This window comes from Cygnus atratus, chromosome 15 (genome assembly GCF_013377495.2).
Source record: "Cygnus atratus isolate AKBS03 ecotype Queensland, Australia chromosome 15, CAtr_DNAZoo_HiC_assembly, whole genome shotgun sequence".
NCBI classification, from domain to species: domain Eukaryota; kingdom Metazoa; phylum Chordata; class Aves; order Anseriformes; family Anatidae; genus Cygnus; species Cygnus atratus.
In genome coordinates this window covers 503,219-529,263 of record NC_066376.1, presented here as the reverse complement: position 1 = coordinate 529,263, position 26,045 = coordinate 503,219, and the positions used below count along the sequence as shown (strand labels likewise).

Genomic DNA, 26,045 nt, shown 5'->3' with positions numbered 1-26,045 from the left:
AGGCTCTGTCGGGCCCAGCCTGCGCCACCAAGGCTGGGGACACCTGGCTGAGCGCTGTGACCAGCCTCGCTGAGCGGTGCAGCTCCTGGCACCTAAAGTGTGAATCCTCCGTGTTCCCCACGGCCCTCGGCTCTGCTGCACCCATGCACCAGCTGCTGCCTGCCCCTCGCCGCGGGCTCTCACCTCTCCCCGGGTGCCAGGCGCCAGCAGCCCGCCCTGCGGCGCGGCCCCGCTCTGCTCGCAGGGACAGGGCCCGGGGACCCGGCCTGCTGCGAGGGGCTGCGCGGAGCGGGAGGCGTTTCCCGGAGGACCCGTCTGGGCGCTTCTCTTTGCGGAGCCGGGAGACTCGGACAGGGGCCGCGGGCTGGGGGCACCGGGGCGAGAGGCTGCCAATACGGAGTGCATTTTGGGGCGCCCGCTGGGGAGCACGCGGGGGCCAGGGGCGAAGGAGCTGCGGCGTGGCCGCTTCTGCCGAGGAAAAGGAGGGCACGCAGGGCAGCACAGCCAGCGCTGCCTCCCGACCGGCGGCACGCACCCTCCGCGGGGCCGGGGGCGCAGGCACGCGGCGGGGGCTCCGGGGGTTGCCGGCTGCCAGCCGGGGCGGGCCCTGCCGAGCTGCCCCAGGCGGCGCCCCCGGTGCCGAGCGGCCGCTGCCCCCCCAGCTCGGCGGGGCCCGGCGCGCTCCCGGCGCGGCTGTGGGGGCGGGCGCGGGCCGTCCCCTCCCCTCCCGGCGCGGGAGCGCGCTCCCGCCGCCCACCCGGCACAAAGTTTCGCGGCAGCAACTCGGCGGCAACAGTGCGGGGCCGGCGGCGGCGCGCGGCCGCGCTGAGTCCCGGTGCCCGGCGGGGGCCGGCGGCGAGCGTGCCATGCGGGGCTCCCCCCCCGCGGCGGCGGCGGGGCGGGAGGGCGGCGGCGCCCCATGCGGCCGGGGCGGCCGGGCGGCGGCTGACACCATGTGCGCCCGGTGCCCGGGGCGAGGAGCGGGGAGCAGCCATGTCCCCCCCCGCCCAGCCGGGGGTGCCGGGCGGGCGCGGCTCTAAGGTGCCCCCGGCGCGGAAGCTGCTCTGCATGTGCAGCCTCTCGCTCTGCCTCACCTACCTGTGCTACAGCCTCATGGGGGGCGCCGGCCCGGCCGCCCTGCGCTCCCCGGCCGCGCCGCCCGGCTCGGCGGCCCCGCGCTCCGCCGGCAGCCCGCCGGGCACCATCGGCGCCCCGGCCGCCTCCGCGGCCCCGACGCGAGCCGCCAACGGCAGCCGGGAAGCGGCGGCGGCGGACGCCTGGCCGCGGACGCCGCTGGCCCCCGGGGAGGCGATCGCGGCGCAGAGCGGCGCCTTCGAGAGGGACCCGCAGGAGTCGAGCACCACGGACGAGGAGCTGAGCCGGGCCGGCAGCCCGGGCAGCCGCGGCGGCGGCGGCAGCACCACGCCGGACTACGGCGAGAAGCGGCTGCCGCAAGCCCTCATCATTGGGGTGAAGAAGGGGGGCACGCGGGCGCTGCTGGAGGCCATCCGGGCGCACCCCGACGTGCGCGCCGTGGGTACCGAGCCCCACTTCTTCGACAGGAACTACGAGAAGGGGCTCGAGTGGTACAGGTGAGGGCCGAGGGGGGGGGTCCCGGGACCCCCGAGGGTCGCGAGGCGCGAGCGGCGCTGCCCGGGCGGGGGCGGCCGCCTCGGCGGGCTGACGCCGCGCCCTCGGTGCGGGGCCGTGGCCGAAGGGCAGGAGCCGCGTGAGATGTCGCGGCTCTGTCGCGGCCCTGCCCGGGGCCCTCGGGCAGACCGCAGCACCCGGTGCACGGCACGTCCGACCGGGTCCGGAACTGCCGAAATAAATCGCGAGCTGTTCCAGCTGGTGCTGCGGGTGTTGAAGTGGAAGGGGATGCCTGCTTTCGTACGCGCTGCGTGGTGCACCTCGCAAATGAGATTTACTCTTTATTCAACAAGTTCCACGTCAGAAAGTTGTTTTCCGTTGACAAGGTTTAATTCTATTCGTGAAGAAACCTCTGAACGTTGTTATCTGGCATAGCATAACGTTTTTAGGGAATCTTAGAAGTTCTGATTATTAGAAGACCCTGAACTGCAGTAAGGAAGTGTTAATTGCCTTGGCAGGTTTAGCAAATCAATGAATCGTGATGGCTCAGGGTTTTGTTGCTTGTGTTTTGGTTTTCTTTCCCCCCCCCCCCCCCTTGGATTTTTCCTTTTTTTTTTTTCCTTTTTTTTTTCTTAGCCTTAAACTAAAAAGAACGCAGCATGTTAGTGTAGCTTGCGAATTACCGTGGTTCTCCAGTTTATGGTTAAAAGAAACCCATACCAATTTCTTTCTAAGAAACGGTCTGTGGTTAAGCAGATGAAGTTCTGCATCTTTGTTGCACGTGTGTTCTGAAAATTAAGAAGAAACTATACTAGGGCAGCAAGTTGGTTACTGCATGAATTACCTGGATGCTCTGCATTAGCGTACACAGTTTTCATGAGAACAGCATGCAAATCTGAGGAACTCTGGGCAACTTCTTATGGAAATTGTGGAAGCCAAGTCCTCATAATACTTGGTGTAGCATCCACTTGGCTTTGTTAGAATGCTGAGGGATTTTCTTGAGGGACTTCAGTAAAGTGGAGATCAGCACTCTGAAAGTATGTTAGTCTCTGAGAGTGTTTTCAGTATTCTGTACCAACATGGGGAAGGAATAAAAGGTTGACTGATGTTATTTTATTTATATTAATATAATAATTTCAGACGTGGTTTTTTTTTTTTTTACTGTTTGTTTTTCTGCAGGAAAGCTTTGCCTTGAAAAATACGTTTAGAAAATCTGCTGGAAGAAGCTAGAGACTTGCATATAGATAAGTTTGGTTTTATTCAAAATCGGTAGAAGAAGATCAAGCACGGAATATGGCAAGCAGCTGCTTTTTCATCTTTAAAATCGTGCTACAAGAAAAGGGCTAGAGTGTGGGTGCAACTCCTCTCCTGGAGTAAACGGTGTGCACAGGTTTTTCGCTTACAGAAAGCATTGAAATTTTTCATCTCTGCAGTAGCTCTACGGTCTGCTTAGCTGATTTCCAGCACTAGTGATGTGCTGCACTGGTAGAGAGGTGTGAGACGAAAAGAGTGGGCCAGAGCTGATTTGTGAGGTTCCTGGGCAGGGCTGAAGGATGGATTCTCTGGTCAGGGGACAAATAAATGACTTGGCTGCTTTAGTTGTCACTGTGGCCCTGAGCATTTGCCCTGATTGCTTAACCCGATCCCCTCTTCACACCTGCCCAACCCAGATAGCATTGCTCTCCATTCTCCTTGTAAAAGTTTTTCAGCCTTGCTGGAACAAGGTAGCAGGTTGCAGCGTTAACGGCCCTCAGGAGCCACAGGCTTCCTTCCCCTTGCACCGTGCTAGTGGGTCGTGTTGTGGCAGACCAGGAGGCTGCTGTGCTCGGTGCTGTACAGAGCTGCAGAGCATGGGGGGGGGGGGGAACGCTGCCCACATTCGCAAGAATTTCTTCCTGACCCTCTCTGATATTAATTGGGTGCACTAAGAAGGCTGACTGCTTGCAGCTGTGTCCCAGGTAGAGTAACTGGAGATTTTTCCTTTCAATGTAAATGTCTATTTCCTTTTTTTTTTTTTTTTTAAAAGGACAGCTATTGAAGTGTTTATACCGGTGTCTCCTTAGTGACTTTTATCAATTGTTTACATTTTACATATAACACTTCTTTTTATGAACTATAAGCTGTTAGTTTTTAATACGGTTGAGTTTATTTTTTCATATGTAATGAAATAAGGAAATATCCGTCTTGGTGTTCCTTGCTTTGTCATTCACTTCTGAGAACGTGTTCGGATAGTCCAGCAGAGCTGGGAAGAGAAGCTTATCATTTAGTCCAACCTCTGTTAATACAGCTAAGGGCTGGTCTTGCAGCAGCTTCCTCACCTTAGTTTCTCCATGTGTAAAATGGAGATGGTACCTAAATGCTATCCGTTCTGTTGTGTGTGTACCACATATTTGGGTTTTTGCTGCCATGAGGTTAGTCAGCCGTAAACAGTGTGTCCAGGATCTGACTCGGGACAGTGTTCAGAGGCTGAAGTTAGTGCAAAATACAGCTTTCTGCGTGTTGGATGGTGCTGTGTGTGCAAAGCCTGTTACACCAGTTCTCTGCAGTCTGTTCTGTTTTCCTGGTAACCTTTAGGAAAAGCTGTGCTGTTTGTCATTGCTTTAACTCTGCAGTCAAAGTTTACGTAGAAATTACAGAACTGAAGTCTTCCTACACATGTACTGTTGCAAACCGAGTTCAAGGCTTGTTTCAGTTGTTTTGTGCTATGCTGCCAGCATTGTTTGTGTGACTCTAATTTGTGATTCTATACATCTTAGTGTTTGTCTGTCTGAAGCACGAGTTCAGCGATAGAACTTTCTTTAAGCTGCACCTAATACCTGATGTGCATTAACTTTTGTTGATAACTTCCTAATCTTTTTTCTTAATGCAGATTTTAACTTGACTACTATTAAATTAACTTGACTGCTATTAAAGATTGTGTTAGAAGGGTAGCTGGAAGTGGCTTTTAACCTTTTCTGTTGTTAACGGTGTGGCATTACTTATATTGTGTGTATGTATTACTTGCATATCTTCAGTTCTCTCTCAAGTCTGGGACCTTGATAGCTGGCAGTAAGTATCACCTTGGGCAGTGGAGTCTGACTCTATCCTTATGACACACCAGAAGTCTGTCCCACCGTGGACATGTCAGGTTCTGGCAAGGAACGGGTATCTGCCTTTCCTTTGGAAGTCACTGGTGACTATCGCGCTCTCCTTCCTTCTAAAGCACAGGATGTGCCATCGTTCCCTGTCAAACTGCAGTTGAATTTTAGTCAGTGCCTGAGCGTCTGTGTGCCCCCAGCATGCCCAGGGCCATGTCTGCTGCCCCTTCAGCCCACGCACCGTGCGAGCCCCCGGTGCTTGTGTGGGCAATGCGCTCCCCAGCGCGATGTTCCTGCCTCCGTGGGCATGTCCCATGCCACGAGCTCTGTCCTGAGCTATCCTGCAGTTGGAAACGAATTGAGAGACTTGTCTGGGAGTGCAAAAAGGGCAGCAGAACAAGGGGGAAGCTCTTAGAGGCCTCCGAGCAGTAAAGGAAGTTAGCTTACACCTACAAATGCTCATTACCAACTGAAGCAGCATCCAGGGTATGCCCGAGTTCCTTGCCTGGCCAAGAAAAAACTGCAAATGAGCACAAGAGGATTTTGTGGATAAAGGGAACTGCCAGCTGCCCACAGTGTCTGACCCTCGGACAGATTTGTCACCTTGCAGTGCTGGAAGCCTCAGTTTGGTGCGTGCTGTGACAGCTGTCCGAGAGGCAGCGTAAGGGAGGGCAGGACCTGGAGTCTGCAGCAGAGCCCCGCTGGTCAGTGTGGTCCTGGGCAGCTTTAACTGGAGGGAAGCAGGAGGCGATCCTGATCTTGCTGGCATCGCAGCCGCTGCCCTGCCCTCTGCCAGCTGTGTGAGCCGTGGGATCGCTTTACACCCGTAGAGCTGCTGCACCTTGTCTGGAGGTGTCAGAGAACGCGGCTGGGGCTCTCAGTGCATGAGGAGGGAGAAGTAGCCTGAACAGACGGTGCTTAGCTGGGTTGCTCTGCTTGTGTGAATGACCAAAAGAGTAGATCTTAGCACTTTCAGCATCTCCCAGAGCTCGCTGAATAGGACAGTCCAGGACTCTGAGACCACCAGCTCCATCAGCCTGCAGGCTCAGGAACGTGAGATGGTTCAATTCCTTCCGTTTGCATTTTGAAAGCTATCTGGACATCCAATGTTTAGCAGAAAATTGAGGATTCATAACAGTCAGTTTTGTAGTTTCAACAAAAATATGATGTCCATAAAGCAAAGAGAATGTCTGATGGTGGTGAAATTACGTTTGGAGTTCTGAAGTTCAGCGATTTGAAGGTTATTCCAAAACCTCACTTCAGGAGTTAATTTCTGTGTGTACATGCATGTTGCTCTGCTCATTGCCTCCCCTCTCAGTGGAGCCTTCACCAAGAAGCTGCGGCAATGTCTCTGTAATTAGACCACGTTCCTGTTACTCTGCCCCAGGCTTCCACATGCTAAGCAGTTATACGGGATGTAGCTTTATGCGTGGAATAGTCCCATTGCAGCCACTGCAGGGAGCAGTCACCATGACAAGCAATGAAATGGTTTGCATGTCTAATGCTGTTTTCACTGCCTGTCTGTTTTGTGTGGTGTTTTTTTATTTTTTGAGTGTTCTCCATAACAGTCAGGCCGGTGTGTTATTCTGTAAGCAACTACCCTCATACAAATGATGAATACCATGACAGGGAGCTCTTTTCCCAAGAATAAACATGTATTCTTGAGCCAGCAGTTTCAAGAAGCAGCTGGCTGTGGCTGGGGAGCCAATGCTCTGTCATGTCCCTGTGGACATTAAACTCAGCTGTATTTGGGAAGCTGCTGTCATGCATGGTTATCCCTGTAACAGGCTCTGCTCCTCCCGGGCACTGCCTGCGGTCTCATCTCCCTCCTGCTGTCATCGGGAGGCTGGTGTGGCAGAGCCTTCTCTGTGGAGGCTGCACAGGAGCTGATCTGCCGCAGAGTGCTGTGCCCTCGCCGCCACGGCTGCCGGCAGAAATGGCACTGGAGGCGCCCAAGGATGTGCGATGAGACCCCCTTCCAGCATCCCTTAACAGCTGTTGGACAGCAGTAGCTCAGGGCCGTGTTGGCCGTGGCCTCACGCAGCGTAAGCCTTGCTGTGAGATGTAATTGTGTTGCTGGGTAATACTCATGCCACTCTGATCCGTTCAGGATATTCAGAAAATCAAACTGCTTCCATCAGCGCTGCTATTCTGCGCTGCTGGGCACTATAGGAACACCTACAGTGGAAGGATAGATTGGGGTTTGCTTCTAATGATGGGCGCCACTGCAGATGCCTGGCAACTGCTGTATTTCTCTGTAAAAGGCCTTCCTAGTGTACTGTGCCCTCTGCACTTCTGGTAACTTAGGGAAAGTGTATTGATTTTTTTTTTTTTTTTTTTTTGTCTGGGACCTGCTGTGAGTTGGCTTTTGCTGAAATATAGTGACTCAGCTGCCCTCCCACCTCTGGGGATCCAATATATTGAGATTTATCAGGGTTGAAGACTGCACCAGTATTTCTATGTAACATAGCTCTTTCAATACCTTGTCCCTTTCACATTTGCTAAACCCTTAGGTCTGGATTAGAACCTACATTTGCACTGTTTGTTTTCTTTCTAGCCCATCTTCTGTGCATAGCAAGTGCTTGCATGCACCATGCTCCTGGCAGAGCCCGCACCCAGCTCTCAGCAGAGCTGATGGGTCTGGTGCTCACCTCGCTTATGGGCTGGCAGCTGTGAGAAGAGGGCCAGGCTGTCCATTAGTCTGTCCCTGCAGTTCACCCTTCTGGAGGCTGGAGAAAGGCCACTGCATCATTGGCTTGGATTTTCTTCTGCACCCAGAGCTACTAGGGTGAACCCACCGTGTGCCAGCCCCCGGCCTCTGCCCCTTCCCTGTGCCAGGGGAACCTGCTCACCACTCGCGTTCATCAGCAGTTTCTCCAAGTTTTCCGCTCCGTTTCAGATCAAGGGATGGGATGCGGAAATAAATCAGGCCTCTTTGCAGTGTTTTATCACCTGATGATGGCTAACCACAGGCAACTTGATTGTAGCCATGGGAATGGCAGCGGCTTTCAGCACCCAGCGCCTCTCCGCACTGCGCTCGCTCCTTCTCGCAAAGAGCTCGAGATGAGTGTGAGGGACAACATGCTGGCAGGGGACAGCTGCCGGATGGCTGCTCCTGCCTCCTGCTGTAAGGTGTCCTGGTGTAAGGCGCTTGCCTGCAGCTGGGTGCCTACCGCAGCCTGCCCGCCCTGCTCGGAGCCTGCAGCTCGGGGGGCAGCCTGGAGGCTGGGGGCCTGGGGCCGCATCCCCCCACCGCTCGCTCCCGCTCTGCTCCATCATGGCGGGCACGGGCACAGGCCCTGCAGACGGGGCAGCTCAGCGCTTCCCAGGGGAGGGAAACCAAGGCTCAAAAGGCCTGAAGTGAAACCAAGGCTCAGAAAAACAGCCAAGCCAGGCAGAGGCGAGGCTTGTGATGGCTTTTGGAGCATTCCTTAGAGCACAGGGGGAGCCATAGCGTGTCTCCAGGCCTGAAATAATCTTACTATTGCACTGTGTCTTCACGACATAGGGTTTCTCTAGGATTTTGCTCAGTAAGCCACTTACGTAAATGCCACAGTGCTTGGCTTCTAATAGTTTAAATATTATTTGTAGTGTCAAAGTTGGTGAGCTTCACTCAGTGTATGAAGGCAGTATCACTCAAGCACGTAGATACTACAGAAAATCCAAAAATAGGCCTTGGGGGAAAAACAGCTGCCTTGGAAAAGAGAAAGGCAAAGAGTCAGCTGGTTGCATTCATGGGTTTAAATGATGAGTCTGACCCCTGCTTTGCTTTTTTTTTTTTTTTTTTTTGATTTAGAGAGGCTTGTTCTGCTCTGTTAGAAGCACAGACTAGTGGTGAAGGAACAACAGGTTCTCAGAGAAAGTTATGGACAAAGCCTTTGATTTTCAGAGTGAAAATTCCAGTACAAATTGGTGACACCTTGTATTGAGAGAGGTTTGAATCTTTTGCTTTTCATGGATTTCTCTTACCTCTTGTTGTCATGGGGACTTCTTTTCCCTGAGTTATTATATCATGCACTTCAGCAGAAATTTTATTGCTTTGGGGGCTGGAGAGGCTCATGTGGGACATTTCTCACTGCTCATGGTGTAATACACAGAGGTAATTTCTTTCAAATGATTTTTGCTTGAAGTAGTTTCAATGAATTGAGAAGGGTAAGAGTGTGAATGAATGGCTGAAATGTTAGTGCTGAGTTCAGGTGAAGAACATACACTATCAAACTTTCCAGAGCATTAAGTGTGGATATTATAATTTCACTGTGGTATGTAAGTAGGCAGCAGTCCATTTTACCCTTTAATTCACATTTTTAAAAGTATTATTTAGGGTTTGAAGTGGTTTAAATTGGTTTCCAGTCCCTTTTCTAAAGTTGGAAGAAAACCCTAAATTATGAGAGTCTTTTCAGTCTCAGAGAGGAATTACTGTTTAAATCAACCACGCAAGCTCACCCGCAGCAAAGCATGGTGCTGCTTTTGCTCCTGGGGTACAGAGGTGGAAAACCCAGGGCAGGATCTGCCCCGTGGGTTGCTCAGCCTGCTGGGGGCAAAGCCAGGCACAAGAGAGGGGTTGCAGGAATTACTTCTCAGATCTCTGCTTTAAAAATAATTGCATGTGGGTGCCGCCTTCCCTCGGACTTCAGCGGGGCCAACGGCACAGCAGCCTCTGTGGGTCCAGGGCTTCCGCGTGCAAGGGCTGAGTGGCACCAACAGCATCCCAGTGCTCCCGGAGCATTGGGACCAACCCCAGCGAACTGAAAGACGGCGCGGTGTCTTCAAGCAAGAGAAGGGAGGCGGAGGGGCCAGGGGCACAGCACGGGGCCATCCCCATCCCCGGTGCTTCAGTCCGGGGCCCCAGTGCATGGGGGTGCCTGAGGGCTGGGGCTGCTGCCATTCGCCCACTTGTTTGTTTGGGTAGCTGCTGTTCCCAAGCTGAGCAAGAGTATTCAAAAGGCAAGTATCTGAAGGCTGTGGAAAGGATTCATATTTATGGGGAAAAATACCTATTTTTTTCAAATTTCCCATTTCCATCCCCAGAGTCAACATACCAATTTAGTAAATGTTGCAAGGCACACTATTTTCCCCCTTGTCATATTATACATCCAAGCATCAAGGATGGATCATAAACTTGCTCTTTATGGCTTTAACATTTCAATTGCTAGTCACATTTTATGTAAATGAAGGTATTTACCTTGACAAGCTCTCCTGTGAAGTACAGTACTTCTTTAAAGAATTTATTTGGCAATATAAACAGGACAAACGCTGAGGGTGGATGCAAAATTCACAATTGATTTCACAGCTAAGTAACGTAGGATCCTCCCAAAATATCCCAGAGTCTGTCTGGTCCAATCTCATCAGTACCTTGAAGAAACTGAGGAAGGGAGGCTTGGGGGAAGAGGAAATAGTAGGGGGACGTTGGTTAAAGCCACGAACCTCCTAAACAGCACTGACTTTGGATAAAAATAACTCTATCTGCCAGACTTTATTTTGTATTACGGAGATTGCTGTAGCACATCTCAAGCTTAAAATCTGATTTCCGTTCCCTCAAGAGCCAGTCTGGAGTGGACTCGGTCCCTTCCTTTATTAGCGGGCAATCGTTTTGGTTCCAAGTAGAGCAGCGATACTCTGGTAGCCTGAGTTCATAGCTCTCCTTTGTTTTAGAACATAGATGCTTTCATCTTGCATTGAGATGGGTACAGTAATATAATATACTTTCTATTAGTGTTCATCCACATCTGCAAATAACTATTTCAGCCTCAGCTCTGCCCTTTCTGTATTTGTTCTTGATGGACATTCATATAATTAAGCTGAGCAGGCAAGCACGCTCATGGAAAGCTAACGTCAGAGTCAGAAGCGTGTGCTAAATTCGCATTTGGATTCAGCAGCTGACAGCACAAGCTGCGATCACCCAGTCAAGGAAAAGACAAAAACATATGATCTGTGTAATGCCAACTACGAGGAGGCAATAGCTCTGAAAGGAGTCAGGGCTCCTGTGGTGTGCCTTCCGCTCCCCTGGACTGCTTGGCTGTCGCCCCCACATTCAGGGCCTCCTTCTGAGAGCTCGCGTCGGGGAGGCGCCTCCTGGCTGGCCCGGGGCTACAGGGGGCTGCCTCATCAGGGCGAGTTACTAATTATGAATTCCTTAGCTCCAGTCCCACCTGTTTAAAGGCACGCCAGGCCTTTCACATCTGAAGTGATGACTCATGAAATGCTGGTGGCTGACCATGGGTCCTGAAGTTGTTGCTGCCAGAGGTCTTTAATCGGCCTTTGGTTCATCCCCGCTTTGTCTTCCCCCAGGGATCGCGGGCATCGACTCCTCTGCCACGCGCCTGCACTGTCAGTGCTCCCAGCTCGTTTCTTGGCTGCTGATCTGAGCCTTGTTAATCCCAGGTCCTCAGCTGCTGGGGCCTGTGGGGGGTTCCGGGGAGCAGCGCCAGGGCTCTGCTGCGGGCACCCTACCATGGTCTGCACCATCCCCACTGCGGGCCCGGGTCTGGTCCTTTGCCGTGGCCGCTGCTTGGGCTGCTCTGCCCATCTGCTGCTCCACGCCTGCTGCATGCGAGCCAGCGTGGGAGGAGGGAGCGCCGTTGTGCCGCTGGGTGTGCTACACATGCCTAGATCAAGAACAATAAAGGTTCCTTACTCAGCTCCAAATCCTCCAGAAACCCCCAAAAAAATCAAAGCACAGTAGAAAAATGCCTGAGGCAATAACTTCGTTGGTAAACTAACGCAGCAAGCTGAAAATTTCTAAGACCCGGCAACTCATAATGCAATTTCCTATGCAAAAAGGGTTTATCTCTGTCTAAATATTATTCTGCATCGTTACTCATGGTAGGAAAGCTATTGCTCTCTTAGGTTAACTGACTGAACTTTGGAAATAAAGCAGCAAGCTTATCATACTGACAGTAGCTTGACTTTTATTGCTCCTAAATTGTGGTGATATTGTTAGATGTGAGTAAATGCATACTCTATTAGAAAATATTAAAGTTCTATACTACTTTAGAATTAAAAAGATTAAAAGAGGCATTCCTGCAATCTAGTCCACCATGAAATTGGAGTCTACTCAGTATGTAAAATGCATAATACAAATAGCCTAACAATTAATGACAAAGGAAGACTGGGATGGATTTAAGGCTCAAACTACTCTGGATTTCTTGAGGCTGGAATGGCAGCAGGGGAAATGTGTTATTAGATCATTACAGTCTTTTCTGCTAGAGCCACTGCTGGTAAAGTTACATCAAGGTGCTTTATTATTACCCCATTCCCACATGATATTCTCAAACACTCTCATCTTGAGATGTGGTTGTCTCTGCAGGAGATCATCCATGTCTCTGCCATGGACTGGGTAATTTGGAAAATTTGAACAGAAATTCTTCAGCCATTTTTTTTGATACAGTCAATGGAGAGAAAATGTTTTCCCATTGCAAGAGTGTTCAAGGAGCTCACTTATTAATGTTTAAGTTCAAACCTGCTGAATGCCGTCAGAGTAATATGTTCAGGAGCCAGGATTCCTGCTGGCCAGGGCTCCTGTGGGGCATCTCAGCGTACCACGGTAGATGCACATCTTCTGCTGCCTGGCTCAAGGTTCTCGCCCAGGGTTGCCGACAAGGTGCTTTGCAGCGTGCCTCTGCTAGTGCCCCCCATTAACTTTTGCTAATGCTTGGAGTGCGTCACAGGCTGGCAAGAGCGTGCGTTTCTTTGCTGCACCCAGAGGGTAGGGATTTGGGATGCTGGGAGTAGGGAAGGGGCTGGGGTGGCTCTGCAGAGGAGTTTCAGCTCGGTGGCTTTGCTCCCAAACAAGATGCAGGATTGCTCAGGAGGCTGCCACAGCAGGAGCGGCTCCGCTGAGACCTGTGGCTGCCACTTGGTGCTCACGGGTGTTGGGGAGCACAGGACAAGCCAGGGCACTCTGCAAAGAAGTCGAGGTACAGCAGGCTAGTTTGCTGTGCCTTTGGGATGTGGATTTGTGGCCTACAGTTGCAGTGGTGCCATATGAGTGCTGTGTGGCCCTCCGGAACATAAATTGCATTTCTAGCCCAGTCTTTCTCCTAGAGTACTCCCTTGCACTTTGTGTAACAGTCATTTTGTATGTTGGTGTTTAAATGTACAGCTCAGAATACGTAGTTCCTTCTTCATTAACAGGATTTATATCCTTCGTGTTTCTTGCTGGATGACTTAGTGTTGTAGTGAAGAACATGAACGCTGCCTTAATTAAAATGCGAACCCCCTACATTAATATATATGTTGCTACTAAAAATTAAGGTTTGCTGAAAACAGCGAGTTTAAAAGCATGTGGCAGGTTCAGCCGACTACGCATGGATTTGGAAGTGATTTGGGAAGAGCAGCTCCGGCCCAGCCGTGCCGTGCGTCAGCCGTGGATGGGCAGCAGCACCAGCCTGCAGTGCTCACTCTCAGCCTGTCGTGTTTTATGAAGGGGGTGCAAAGCAGCTTAATGAACCAGAGGATTTCTTCCATAATATTAATTCAAAAAAAAAAAAAAAAGGTAAAAGCAAACATTCCAGACTTCCTCTCTCTAAGCGCTGTGCATGCATTTCCTGTGGCAGTGTTATCAGTTATGAAGATATTTTGCATTCAAGGATTTGCAGTTTCCAGGCCTATGAATATTCAGACCCAAATTCACCCTTTCTGTCTGTGCACTGCACCTATCCTTTCTTTTCCTTCTCTCCATTTTTTTTCTAGCAGATTCAATTAGTTCTATTTGCTGCTTTAGCAATAAAACAATTCCCTCTGTGGCATTAAAATGAGTTTGTTTCATTATTTCATTTGGCTTCTTGTTATATGTTGAAGGAAAGGGAGGAGGCTCTACTCCCAGCCTGCCCTCTCTGCAGGGGGAGGGCTGCCAAGTGATGAGGACACTGGATGTACTTGGGGCAGCATTAAGAATTAATGAAGGGCATTTGCTAGTGCAGAGGCTTAGGATCCTCATTGACAGAGCCGGTCTCGAAGCTTCAGGTAAAATTTGACCAGTCAAAGATGACTTCGGCACCCAAGTCGCCTAGGTAGCCTTGAAAATGCTGGCCTTTTGAAACTGCTGATGGAGTCGTTTCTGATGGTTCCTAAGCGCACAGACCCCTTCATTAGCTGTTGGTAATGAAATGCAGAAACTGTACCCACATTTATTTTAGCTAAGGCACAAGGTAATCTGAGCTGAAACATCAATGTATTGAATTAAACACCAGTTTATTGAGCTGGTATTTGGCAGTGGCTGGGTGTGTGGTGTTCAGGGCATCGGAGCTTGGTCAAGGACGGTAGTTGCATTTTCTCCCAAAAATGCACAACGTGGCATAAAGAAAGCACACAAGTGTTGTGAGAGTTGGAATTGCGGTGATTATGTGGGCTGAGTTTATAAATAATTATACAGAATGCTAGAATTCTCTTAGCAATCTGCTCTTGGAGTGCCCTTTCAGGGGTCTGTGATGGTGTCAGGTAGCTGTGTAGTGTTAACAGACCCATAAATCATCTTTGTTTCACACTGTGCTATACACAAATCATATTAGTTACAACACTGAAGAGCATCTAAGTAGAGAAAAGAGAAAGGCAAGGTAGAAAGAGGAAACCAGATTTAAATCTAATTGCTTTTTCATGTGCATTTTGCTGCTGTTTGGCTGGAACACAATGGCATGCTGCAGGAAGGGAGATTAGGCCCTGCACGGAGGAGGCTGGCAGACTCGCAGAGCCTTCCCAATCGCCTCCATCCAGATTGTTAACAGCAGACGCTGGTATTAAAGATGGATGAAAGGCGACGTGGCTTTGTGTATTCAATTTTTTTTTAAAAATGACTTTTCCTCTTCTTTCTGTGACTAGGGTAGTTTAAAACAGTTGCACTGGTTCCAATTCCTTTTTCATTATGAGATTAAATCTAGAACCAAATGAGAATTTCCAGGCCTGCGGAGGGCTGAGAAGAGCTGCATGAGCGGGGAGCCATACCAGCGCTGAGAACTTTGGAGAGAGGTTTGTGCTTTTCCTCTCCCCAAGACTCGCATCTCACCATGGAAAAGGTCTGCACCATTCTCGAGCAGGAAGCGAGGTGACTAATTGTGCCCACTGCCGCCAGTAGTACCTGCGGAATCAAAGGCCAGCACTGGCAGCTGTTGGGCAGGTCGCGGGAAAATCTCTCTGCTGTAGGTTTTCGCTGATATGATAGGTTATTAACAGCAAGTTTGAATGGAATGAAGTAAAGGAGCTTAAAAAGGAAATATGTCTATTTGGGGTAGAAAACCTTTTTAAAAGGAAGAAAAATTAGACAGTACAGCAGGGTAACCAGGACTGCGCAGTTAAGTAATTAATCACACAGGTTGTAACTTGGAAAGGAAATAAATGCGATAAAAGCATTTGTCTGAGTAGATTACACACAAATTAGAAAAAAAAAAGGAGGGGTCATCACTGACTTGGGAATTGTGCTCTTTAGAAATCTTCAATCATTCTCACAATCAATTCTGCATTTCCTTAATAGCAGTGTGAAACATGGCTCGCTCTGCTTTGTCTTAGATTAACCACTAACTGCAAACCATACATTAAATGAAGTATTGAATATTTGTCTCTCAACAATACACTTGGAAATTGTTTATTTCCCTACTAGGTCTTCTGCAATGCATTTAGGTACTGTAACCTAAATTGTAAAATACATACTTGCAATATCTGCACTCGATATCCTCCCAGTGCCTTGCTCTGACAGCAGCTGCACGGAGGACCCACAATTACAGGGAGTTTTTTTTCTTGTAAACTGATTGTTTGTTTCTGGAGACAATTACGCTGACTTTATTATACAACCTGTGTTTCTCTGCAACAAACAATCTGCTTTATGGGTTTTCTTAGTAAAATACCAAGTCGGTATGCTCACTAATATGATTCAATTGTATTGTGTTATCTGACCTTTAAGGAACTTGCAATCTATAATAACATGGTTCTACAGCAGATCCACTAGTAAAAAGCCTCGGCTTCTGGGAATTCAGTCTGCAAACAAGTGGAGCCCAGGTCTCAAAGGAGCAATAAGGCATTTCAGCCCCTTGGCTGCTGGCTGGCCTGGGGTGGCCCTGGCGTTCCCGGGGGATGCGTGTGCAGGACAAGGCTGGCGGTGGGAGGCAGCCTCTCCCGTCCCTTGCCCCGGTGTGGGGGCACGGGGGTCCCACTGCGGGCAGGCCGAGCCATGCTGAGGGGGCAGCTTGTGGGCGGTCGCCGAGCCCTCATCTGCCACGACGCCCGTGTGTGGCGCTTGGCAGCAGAGTGGACTGGGCTGCGCTGCTGTGCTCGTGTACAGCGGCACGGAAGTGATTAACGCCGGTAATCATCCCCATCCGCCTACCACCCCCGTCTGTTCGCTTCGCTTTGGGCGCCCTGCCACGTGTGGAGGCGCTGGCCAGCTCCGGCGCGGAGGGGCAGCCCGTGCACGGCCTCTCACCGCGCCGGTGGCACGGGGTCCCATCACCGCTGGCTTGCAGTGTCTCCGAACGGTGCTTGTAGGGGGCTGCCAGGTGCTGTCGTGGCAAGGGGGCAGCGGTCAGCCGGGACCTGGTCTCCTCAGGAAGGGCCTCACCACCACCAGCATCATTTGGAGGCCCACATGGGCTCCCCCAGCCCCGTCCTCCTGGCCGTGGGCCTGCACCGCGCTGTAGGCCCGCAGGGGGGGCTCCGTGCCACCCCCACCTCCTGCAGCAGGTGTCCCCATCCGGCTCCATTTGGATGCATTTCCAGTCCGCTGATCACCTCCAAGGGTCCTGATTGCTTCTGCCTGACCCCCGTCTGTAACAGCCACACTTCTCTTAAGATGTGTTTGAGTGATTTTATTTGGATAAGTGAGAGATGCGGGATGTTCAGCAATCTAGACCCAGGAAATTGGCAAGAAGCTGGGAAATGTTAGCAGAGAAAGAAATACCTCAGAAGTTTTTAATGATTACCTTCTTAGAAGCTGGAGGACAATCTGTGCCTAACTCTAGGTGTTGTTTTTTTTGAGAAAGTTTCCTCGGTGCTCTGCACAGACTTTTGGCAGAGATCTTTGTGAAACAACTTTTCCACTGAGGAACATGAGATCAGAAAAGCATTCCCTTTAATGCTCGAGTGTGCATGAACTTGCAGGATATTATTTGAGGCTCTGCTAACCTTGTTAAAGGTCACCTTTTGATCCCATCAAATACCCTCTTTACCTGGAGATAAGATTTAGAAATGAAAGACGAAAAAGAAAGAGCTTAAGGAAGAAGGAGAACCTGGCAGCTCGCTGAGCACACCCGCTCCGGGCTTACAGCAGGGGAGAGATTAAAGGCAGTGCTGGCGCAGCTGGGGGAGCCGTGCACGGAGGGGGGACCCGCGGGGTGTGAGAGGAGCGACCGGGGCTGGGCAGCACCAGTGCCCGTCTCCGCACCTGTCCCTGCGGCCTCCCTGTGCACCGCCGCAGGGTGGGCATGCTCTGTGAGCACCCAGCTCCGGACCAAGGTCACGGCCGAGGTCAATAAATAATACATGACAATTAATCTTAGAAACCTGCTGTTTGGGGGAGAAAGGAGAGGACACTGCGGCGCTCGCAGACCCAGGTTTCCAGGCTGGTGCTTTGGCTCTGCGTCAGCCCGGGCGAGTCAATGAAAAGCAAGGCTGTGCCGGGATGCTGTGTGCCGGGGGCGAGCTGCTCGGCACGCCTGGCACGCTGCTGGGGCTTCTCCTGCTGCCCGCCTGCGGGGCGCTGGGCTCCTCGCCCTGCAGCTCTTCCATGCCGCGTTTGCAGCAACTGTTTGCCTTTTACAATCAATTCCCGTTTGAGATGTTTTAAAATGTATAGCTGTCTCCTTGAGACTACAGTATTCAGCAGGTGGTAACACTCAAAGCTTTTTTTTTTTTTTTTAAATCTGTAGTAAGAATTTACAAAGGAAACCTTGACTTTTAGATTGATTTTTAAATAAGCATATATTTAGCTGTTAGTGCTTGAAGTACATATTGGATTATATTCTTCTGCAAACAGAATATTCTAATTGATCTTGCTAATAAATAATGAAAGCCAGCCCTGCTACATATAATTCAAGGTTATGCTGCATTTGTACCAGCTGCACTAGGGAGTTTTTTTAGCGCTTAAAAGATTATTTCTTTTAAAAAGTGGAAAAAACAGCGTAGATGTGGGGAGGAAGGCTAAACGCTGAGCTTTTCTCTAGAATTTCCTTTTGTTATTTTCTAAAATGTAATTAGCAAGTGTCACCATTTGAGACCCTCATATACATATGAAACTAAACTTGAAAGCCTTTTCTTCTCCTGAGTAGCTGCCCTCCTCAGAAGCAGCAGTGGGCAGGGGAGCGCGGCTCAGCCCTCGGTTTCCCATGGCTGTCGGCCATCGTGGCTGGCTGTTTTGATGCGAGGAGACCTGACCCTCCGTGTTCATAGTGCGATGGCGTTGTTTACAAATAATAATGGAAAGTCTGCAGAAATCATCACGACGAGGGCGCTGCTCGTTACTGGAATGTGAGATTGTCTGGAGAATCAATTTTAATGTTCAGCCTCGTATCGATCGGCACGGTGATGGGTCACTTGACTGTGGCAGGAGCAGCTTCAAGGAGCGCCTGCCCTGGGACACCCCAAGGGTGTGAAGTGGCCGTGGGGCCGGCACGGCAGCCAGCGCCTGCACCGAGCTCCCGGCCTCAGCTCCAGCCCCAGCGCAGCTCCCAGGGGCCGTGGGAGCTGGGCCGCCCCGGCACTGCCCTCCTCGCCGCATGGCTGGGTCGTGCAGCCCCAGGGCCACTGTATGCTGCCTGAGGGACAGCGCTCAGGTAGGCCTGGAGCCGGGCATAGCCGCAGCTCTCTGACGCTGGTGCAGAACAGACTTGCGTCGTAAGCTTGGGCCCTGCTGCAGACATTTTCTGGCAGGTCTGGAAAGCTCCCTGCGTGTTGGCTCACCAGGCCCCAGCAAACGGCTAGTGACAGAAAGGCCAGGCAGAGCTTCATGACTCGGGGGGAGCTGGGTTATTACAGTTTGCAAATGTTGTGCAGATTCTCAGCTTGTAGAGCAGGCATTAATCACACAGTGACATTGCAATTACCATACAGGATAGGGCATTTATTTGGCATTTAACATGTAATTAGGGGAAATAACTATTTCTTCCCCATGCTATGAAAGTGCAAATTGCAGATGGCCAGGTTTGACCTGGTGAGTGTATGCAACTTGGCCACAGTGGCTTTGCCACAGGGCAAAGGGGTTTTTTGTCCAGCTAAGGTGAAATCTGCTATTAAAGCTGACATTCGCAGCAGTCATCCACACTGTACAAAATCCTCCCACCTGCCAGAGTGACAGCAGTGACCACGGCAGCACGGAGAGCATGATGCCTAATGAGCCGTCATTGTGGGGCCGGGTCACTGCGCCCAGTATCCTGCTCCTGGCCGTGGCTGCAGGCAGATGCCCCGGGGAGGGCAGGACAGGGCGAGCATGCATGGTGTTTCTTCCTCATAATCTCCAGACATCCTCAGCTGAAGGATTAGGACAGTGACCAGCTAGGGACCCAGTGCAGGGCTGTGAGCAGCTGTGTGGCTTTTATCGTTTGCTTCCTGCTGGCTGTTGGAGGAGGGAGGGAGGGATCTCTGGGGACAGGGCAGCCGTCCCAGCCTGGTGGCTGGGCAGGGCTGGAGGGGTGGTGTGACACAGAAGGCTACATCCATTTCCTCTCCTTTGAGACCAGTTCTTCATTTCTGAGCAATATTCTGCGTACCTTGTGGCTGGAGCCTGTGGCTCCACTCTCTGCTGGGGACAGGGCAGCAGTCAGTGGCTGTGCATCTTTGCTGCTGACCCCTTGCTGCCATCCTGCTGCCCACTGCAAGAAGCCATTCTTTCATAGGATCCAGAATGGTGCTTGAGGATCAGCTAGCACGAGTCTTCCAAGAGAGAGATGTTGCTATCATCCTGTTTTTTAAGGCAGCTGCAACCACTCGCCCTCCAAGCTGGAGCAGTGACATGATCAGCCAGCAAAGGCAGCATAATATTAAAGAGCTGCTGACAGCTCATGGGAAAATCACTTAAAAAATTATTTAAGTGCATGTCTGTGAATTTTTCTATTTCTCCTCCTTGCTCCATACTGCAGAGAACACCACCTGGAGAGCAGGTGCCTGGCTGGAAGGAATTGTAGGTGTCAGTGCAGAGAGGACAGGGACACAGACATGTCCAAGTGGCACAGAGCAGCCAGGACCCACATGCTATCTCCTACCTCCACAAGGCTGCCCAATGCCCAGAGCACACCATCTGTTGGGAATTGTATCATGTGAAGCCTGGGGGCCCCGTTGGCTGCTCAGGCTGGGGGCACAAGGCAGGAGCAGAGGCATGGACACACTGGGGGAGTCGAGAGAAGAGTACAGATGTGACCGGGGCAAGACAGGGGGATGCAGCTGGTGGCTGCTGATTAGCAAAACTCCTCCTCATGGTTTTGCTATATATTTGTTCCGGGAAGTCATGATGAATATGGATGCAAGTGTGCAGGGAGCTGGGATGGGTAATTAGAGAAGAGCCCTGGGAGTGGGAACTCCTGGGCTCTGATCGCACCCCAGGGAGGAGCTGCTGCTGTGGGTCCCGTGAGATCGCACAGGTTGTGTGCGCTGCCTCTGCGCTGCCACGTCGTGGGACCCAGAGCTACTGACTTCCCTCTCCAGGATCTAATTGTACCTGCCTTGCAGGCGTGTTGTACAAGGCTGAGTTAATTAACGCTCATAAAGCCACTCTACATCCTTGGAGAAGAGCAAAGTATCATAGCTGCTGTTATGATTTGCTAGGCAATGCAATTAGTTTAATATCAGAAAGTTCCCAGACAGACAGCCCTTTCCCTAGCTACCGCGCTGTCAACGTCTGCCTGCTGCTGTGCACACGCTTACGGACAGCCAGCTCGCGCTGTCTAGCAGCGAGGAGACAGCCACAGCCCGCGTCTGCTCCTTGCGACCACCTCTTCCCCCCTGCCCTGTCCCTGACTCCTGAATCATCCCGTTGTCACCCTCCTGTCCCATTAAGGGCCTGATGTCATTGTGACCTGTGGCTCTGGTCTCAGCAGCTACCAGTGATATCATGAACAGATGCAGAATGGAAGCCATCCCTTTTAACCTCAGCTGTTTACCTTAATGTGAGCTCTGGGGATTCCAGTCCTTCTCCAACTGCTGCGGGATGTGGATGACAGCCTTGTGCCAGTCGGAACTATCAGGAGCCCACATTAAGGATGTGAACCCAAACTAGTCCCTGCTCCCGTGACAGTCTCCCTTTTACACACTGCCTCTTGCCAGCAGATGCCTGGGACAAGCTCTGTCTCAGGCTAGCTCCACGCTCTTTGCAGGGCTGCCCTGCTCCTGTGTGCCCAAAACTGGGGACAATCAGAGTGTACCATGCAGATCAAAGGGCAGGTGTTCCCTCACAGCCACTCTGGCATCCTCTTGAGTGCAGTGAAAGCTGCTGGAGGCACCATGTGGGGACCACGCTTGTTGCCATAAAACCTCAGCTGGTTATGAGACTGCAAACCAGTGTGCACGCCTGCCTCAGCAGAAGCGCAGTCCAATTTTAGGAGCATTTAGAACCCTCTGTCACAGAGGACGGGTCCCGCGCCTGCCTTGCTGGTGAGTGAAGCAGCTCGTGGCGCTGCTCATCAGCACTGCAGCCCAGCCACTCGTGCTTACAGGCTGAGGCAGGCCAGGGGTGCACAATCAGCCGTGTGTGGATGTATGCAGAGACATATGTATGTCCATGTATGTATATAGTAGGTTAGGAACTCGAGGACCATCTGTTCCAGCTTTTGGGGAAGCGAAAAGCGATGTGTGACGTATGCTGAGGCTGTGGGTCACAACTGACCGGAGGCTCGGAGGTTCCCTTCCATGGGAGGTGCTTTGCTCTATGCCTCTCCGCTGCCTGTCGGGGCTCTGTGGGGCCGATGTCGGGGCTGCAGAGCCGTCGCCCTCCAGCAGCCACCCGTTGGTGTGCCCACGTCCCTGCCCAGGGCCAGGGGGCTGCGGGGGGTGGCTCCTGTGGTTCGCACTCTTCCAGCTGAGCCTGAAGCAGCGAGGCTGCTTGCTCCTCTTCGGCCTGCTCGGGGAGGCATGCCTGGCCTGCTCCTTTGTGCCCCGTGTCGTCACAAACCGATCCTCTGTTACCAGATCTTTTTTCCTCGCAGCACGTGAAAACTGAGGCCTGCTGTCCTCTGCTCTACCTTGCAGCAGATGAAGATGTCAGGGAGCTTGACTAGCTGTTTGAGAGATTTGCCATTACCTTTTTCTCCTCCAATTCTTGAAATCATTTCATAGGGATCCAATTTTCTCTTTCATATTCACTCTTGCAAACAGATTTGAAAAACTCTTTGTTAGTTGAAATAGTCTCTGAAATGTGCTGCTGTATTTCTTTTTGCTATTCTAATTAGCCTTTTAACTCAGTGCTACTTGTATTTATAGATGGCTAATCCTCCCTCTTCAGTCCTCCTCCTCCTCCATAGCAGAACATTTCCACTGTTTAAAAGCCTTTTGCTCTTTCCTGTTTTCTGTTTCCAGGTTCCTTTGCTATTGCTGTTTAAACACTCCAGCTCTTGACTGAGCTCCCTGATCAGACGCAGGGTCTCCTTTGCTGCGGCACCTTTCCCTGAGTGAGATTCAGCTCCAGGCTGGCACAAGCCTTTGAGCAGCTGCCTCGCTTCTCTCCTTCAAGATTATTTCAGGACTGCCTATTTTAGCTGTTCGGCTCCTGCAGAAATGGGCAACCCAGGGTGGGCATGAAGGCAGAACTGATTTCCTTGCCACCTTTCTAACTGTGTTAATGGGGACACGGAGCCACTGAGGTAATCCTCTTGCGTGTTCTCGGTAGCACAGCCTCACCTCCTGTAGCTCCCCGTCACTGTGCAAGCCATGAGCATCCAGAGCAACATTTTGTTCTGAACATCTTGGACTCCTCCACTCAGAGCAGCTTTTGCATTTGTGCAAAGGAATCAATGTAACCAGATTTGTGTCCTATCCTTCATCCTAATTAATCGCCATAGTTTAAAATACGTTTTTACTTTTTGATGCTTTTGCATACTTAGGAGCTCGGACAAATTGATTTGCTGTAGTTTTTCAGTAAGCCCTTTAGCTTAACGCTGGTGTGTTGTGGTTTCCCGGAGGTGTAAGCATGCACTTATCCCACCAAAGCTGCTGGGAGGGTACCCCATAAGAACCTTTTTGTCATGTGCCTCTAACCCTTGACTTAGGAACATTTCCCCCGTTAATGCTTTATCTCTGCATTTATGAAGCTTAAGATAACTCTCAGAGCTCTTCTGGTGCAATGCCAAATTCTAGCATAAAATATCAAAATGTCTTGTATGGTGCAAAGCTTTATCTGCAGGCTGGAGATGTAGGGCTTTCCTTTTATGTGGCCCTGCTGCCAGAGCTTTTCATAGCATGGTTTCAAAGAGCAAATATGCAGGGGATCTGCTGGCTTAGCGCAATTCCTAAATGCAGATAAGGCTTACAGCCCTCATTGCAGGTAGGAAGATTCCAGTGACAGTTAAATGTGTTCGATTGTGCAAATCTCTGGCTGTGGCAAGGAGAGATGGGGAGCACAGACAGATGGTCTGGCACAGAACGCACGCTGGGAGTCTGCTGAAGCGCACTCTCTAAAAGGCATCCTGACTGCCTTGTGGCAAAGTCCTTTAATGAAGGTGAGCGTAACAGGAGTCCTGGCTCCTGGGCACATGGCACGTTGGGTCCTGCCATCATTCTTCATAGGTTCCGCAAGTCCCGCAGCGTGCCCTGTTCCTCTGGGGTGGACTGGAACAGTCTCAAGTGTGTGGTAACCACGCGAGCATGCATACTGACAGTGCTGGACTGAGAACCGTCTCTGTTCAGGGAGAACCCCCCGCGCTGGCGGGGAGCAGCGGCACAGCCCAGCATCAGGTGCGAGGGGGGATCAGAGCGCGTGGGCCCAGTCACCGCCACCCCAGGTCTGCAGACGGGCTGTGTCGCCCATCACAGGGCGTTGCTCCGTGTTCAGGGGCTGGCGATGAGCGGCTGTGGCACACCAGGCTCCCACTGGGGACAGAGGAGGGCAGGGACGAGGAGTGCTCAAGTACAGGGCAGTGCTGAGTGCGGGGCGGGAGGCTGTACTGGCTGGGGGCTCCGACGAGGAGCAGGGGAAGCCAGGACTTTCATCCTAAGACCACTTTTTTAAATGTGCATATCTGTTACTAGTGAGTTATTTGCTCCACATGAAATATTAGTCCTTGTCAAGATATATCTTTCCTGAGTGTAAACTGCATATTTTGATGCTTTGTTTCTTTATTCAATCTCCCTGCTCCCAAAAATTCATCTCTATTTTACCATTTGCTCAATTCTCTTTGTGTTTGTCTGGGGTTCATGAGATAGCAGGAGCATTAATTCTCTGCCGTGGGAATCTCACAGAGCCACAGCTGGGGAGAGGGGCTCACGGTGTCACCGCTCACAGGCCTCCCTGCCCGCATCAGGGCCTGCACGGGAGGATCTCGGACTGCCGGATGCGGCAAGAAGAAACAGATGTAGGTGGGTGGCTGCTTCCCAGGGATCCTCAGGTTGTTCCAGGAGCAGTGCTGGGAGGCTGAAACACGGGCTTGGCCAGATGCACAGAGCCCAGCTCACGCCAAAGCACCGCTGCTGTGCTGAGGCTCGGTGGCCTGCACAGCTTTGCTGCTTTCCATTTGCTTCTCATCAGCCATGAGCAAAGGGCAAGGACCCAAAGATTTAGCCTGAACGGGCACAGAAAATGTCGGCTGTGTCAGCATCTCTTTCACTGCTGCTACAAAGCTGCCATTGCAAAGAAACGTTCGCAGACGGGTGGCAGCCACCGGCAGGGACGTCGCCTGTCCTGCCCACGCTGGGGAGCTCAGCGCTCGCGCTGCAAAGGGCTCCCCGTGGGCCGGCACGTTGGTAATTCTCTGCTCCCCGTGGGAGAGAGGGTCCGTGCATGTCAGCTCTCTCAGAGACCTTGGGAAAGGTTTGGGGACAAAACTCAACTTTATTCCATTTAACACTGGCTTACAGGATAGGAGAAAGTTTAAAATGATAAAGCAGGAAAGCCCACTAAGATCATATCGAGCTACCAGGATTAGCCTCCGCTACTGCAGGGGTCCTCAGCTTAACCACCTCAGTGTGGTTGTGATGCCCCCAGCCTCCTTCACCTGGCCTTCATCAGATCTGCCATCTCAACGCCTTGCAACTGGTTTGGGAGTGTCACACGGACCTGGAGGAGACAGGATAAACCTTCCCTCCCTGTCTTCTCTGGGTTCGGGTGCTCCCAGCCCTTCCCCAGCCTCTCCACGTTCGCCTTTTGATCATTTCCCTGAACTGGCATTCCCTCAGATGGTGTTTCCTGCTCACGGCCTCCTTAAGACCTTGCAGTAAAACTTTACACATCATTTATCATGAGATGTATTAACAGTACAAACAATCTCTCAGCCTCCCTTTAACTCAGCATGCCCACCATGTGGTCTACACGTGACACTTAACAGCACAGATGACAGACTAGGTAGCGAGAGGATGTTTTCTAATTTTCTTTCCCCACCCCATTATTGTAGGGGGTTTCTACCAACAGTCTAATCTGAAAAGACCTGTAAGATGTTTACAGTATGCAAGGGGTTAAAGTTTTTGTGTGTCATTATACACAGACCAAGAAGATTTCTGTCTGTTTCCCAGTCCAGTCTGTATTTTTTAAGCATCATAAATCTGCCTTCTTGCTGCTAAAGCCAGCAAGAAATCACGCCTCACTGTGTCAGTCTCCAGTCAGTCTCTTGTCCTGATTTAAGCAAAACCATGCAACTGGTTGCTACTGTACGCGAATGCAAAAGTAAATGCCTCATCTGCTATGCTGTCGGTGGTTCTGCAATCATTAATCTAATGAAACTGATAATAACTCTTGGGGATGTGGTTCTGGGTGAAATCTCAACTCAACCAGAGACATGCTGTGCAGCCCATACTTTCAGGGAGTGATTTGTCAGCTGCAGGATGGAGGCACCTGCAATGAGCAAGACGACTCCTAGAAAAACTAGGTGCTGCTGGTTGTGTGGGAGCCAACTGGGAAATGCTTGCTGAAGGAGCTGTGCATGCAGCACTGAAACTACAGATAATGTGCAGCTCCTGGGACAGGAAGGTAAAGCATGGCATTTGCAAGAGAATTTAAAGAACGTCCAGTCTCATTGTCAAAACTGACTTGTGCATCTCGGTGCTGCACTCTGCAGGGAGCCCAGGGCCCCTGCGTATCCGCACCCTTCCCACTAGGGCAAGGTGTCTGTACTTCTGGTAGTCTCACTGAGAGAGGCCAGGGGAAATGTAAGTGCTCATTTTCATTCTCGCTCTCAAAGAATTGAGAAAGAGCAACCAGCAGAGATTTCTGCTGACAAGGAAGCTGCTTTCATCACGTTGCTCACATGGAAAGATCTGTCGGTG

General features: G+C 51.3%; 1 protein-coding gene across 1 annotated transcript in view; it reads left to right on the top strand.

Annotated features, from left to right (window-relative positions):
• The first annotated feature begins 993 nt into the window (after window positions 1-993).
• Window positions 994-26,045, top strand: part of HS3ST4 (heparan sulfate-glucosamine 3-sulfotransferase 4) — a 61,951-nt gene continuing 36,899 nt past the window's right edge. Inside the window, exon 1 of the mRNA XM_035563329.1 lies at window positions 994-1,592. Within this exon, the coding sequence (XP_035419222.1) occupies window positions 994-1,592 (599 nt within the window). The remainder of the gene's footprint in view (window positions 1,593-26,045) is intronic.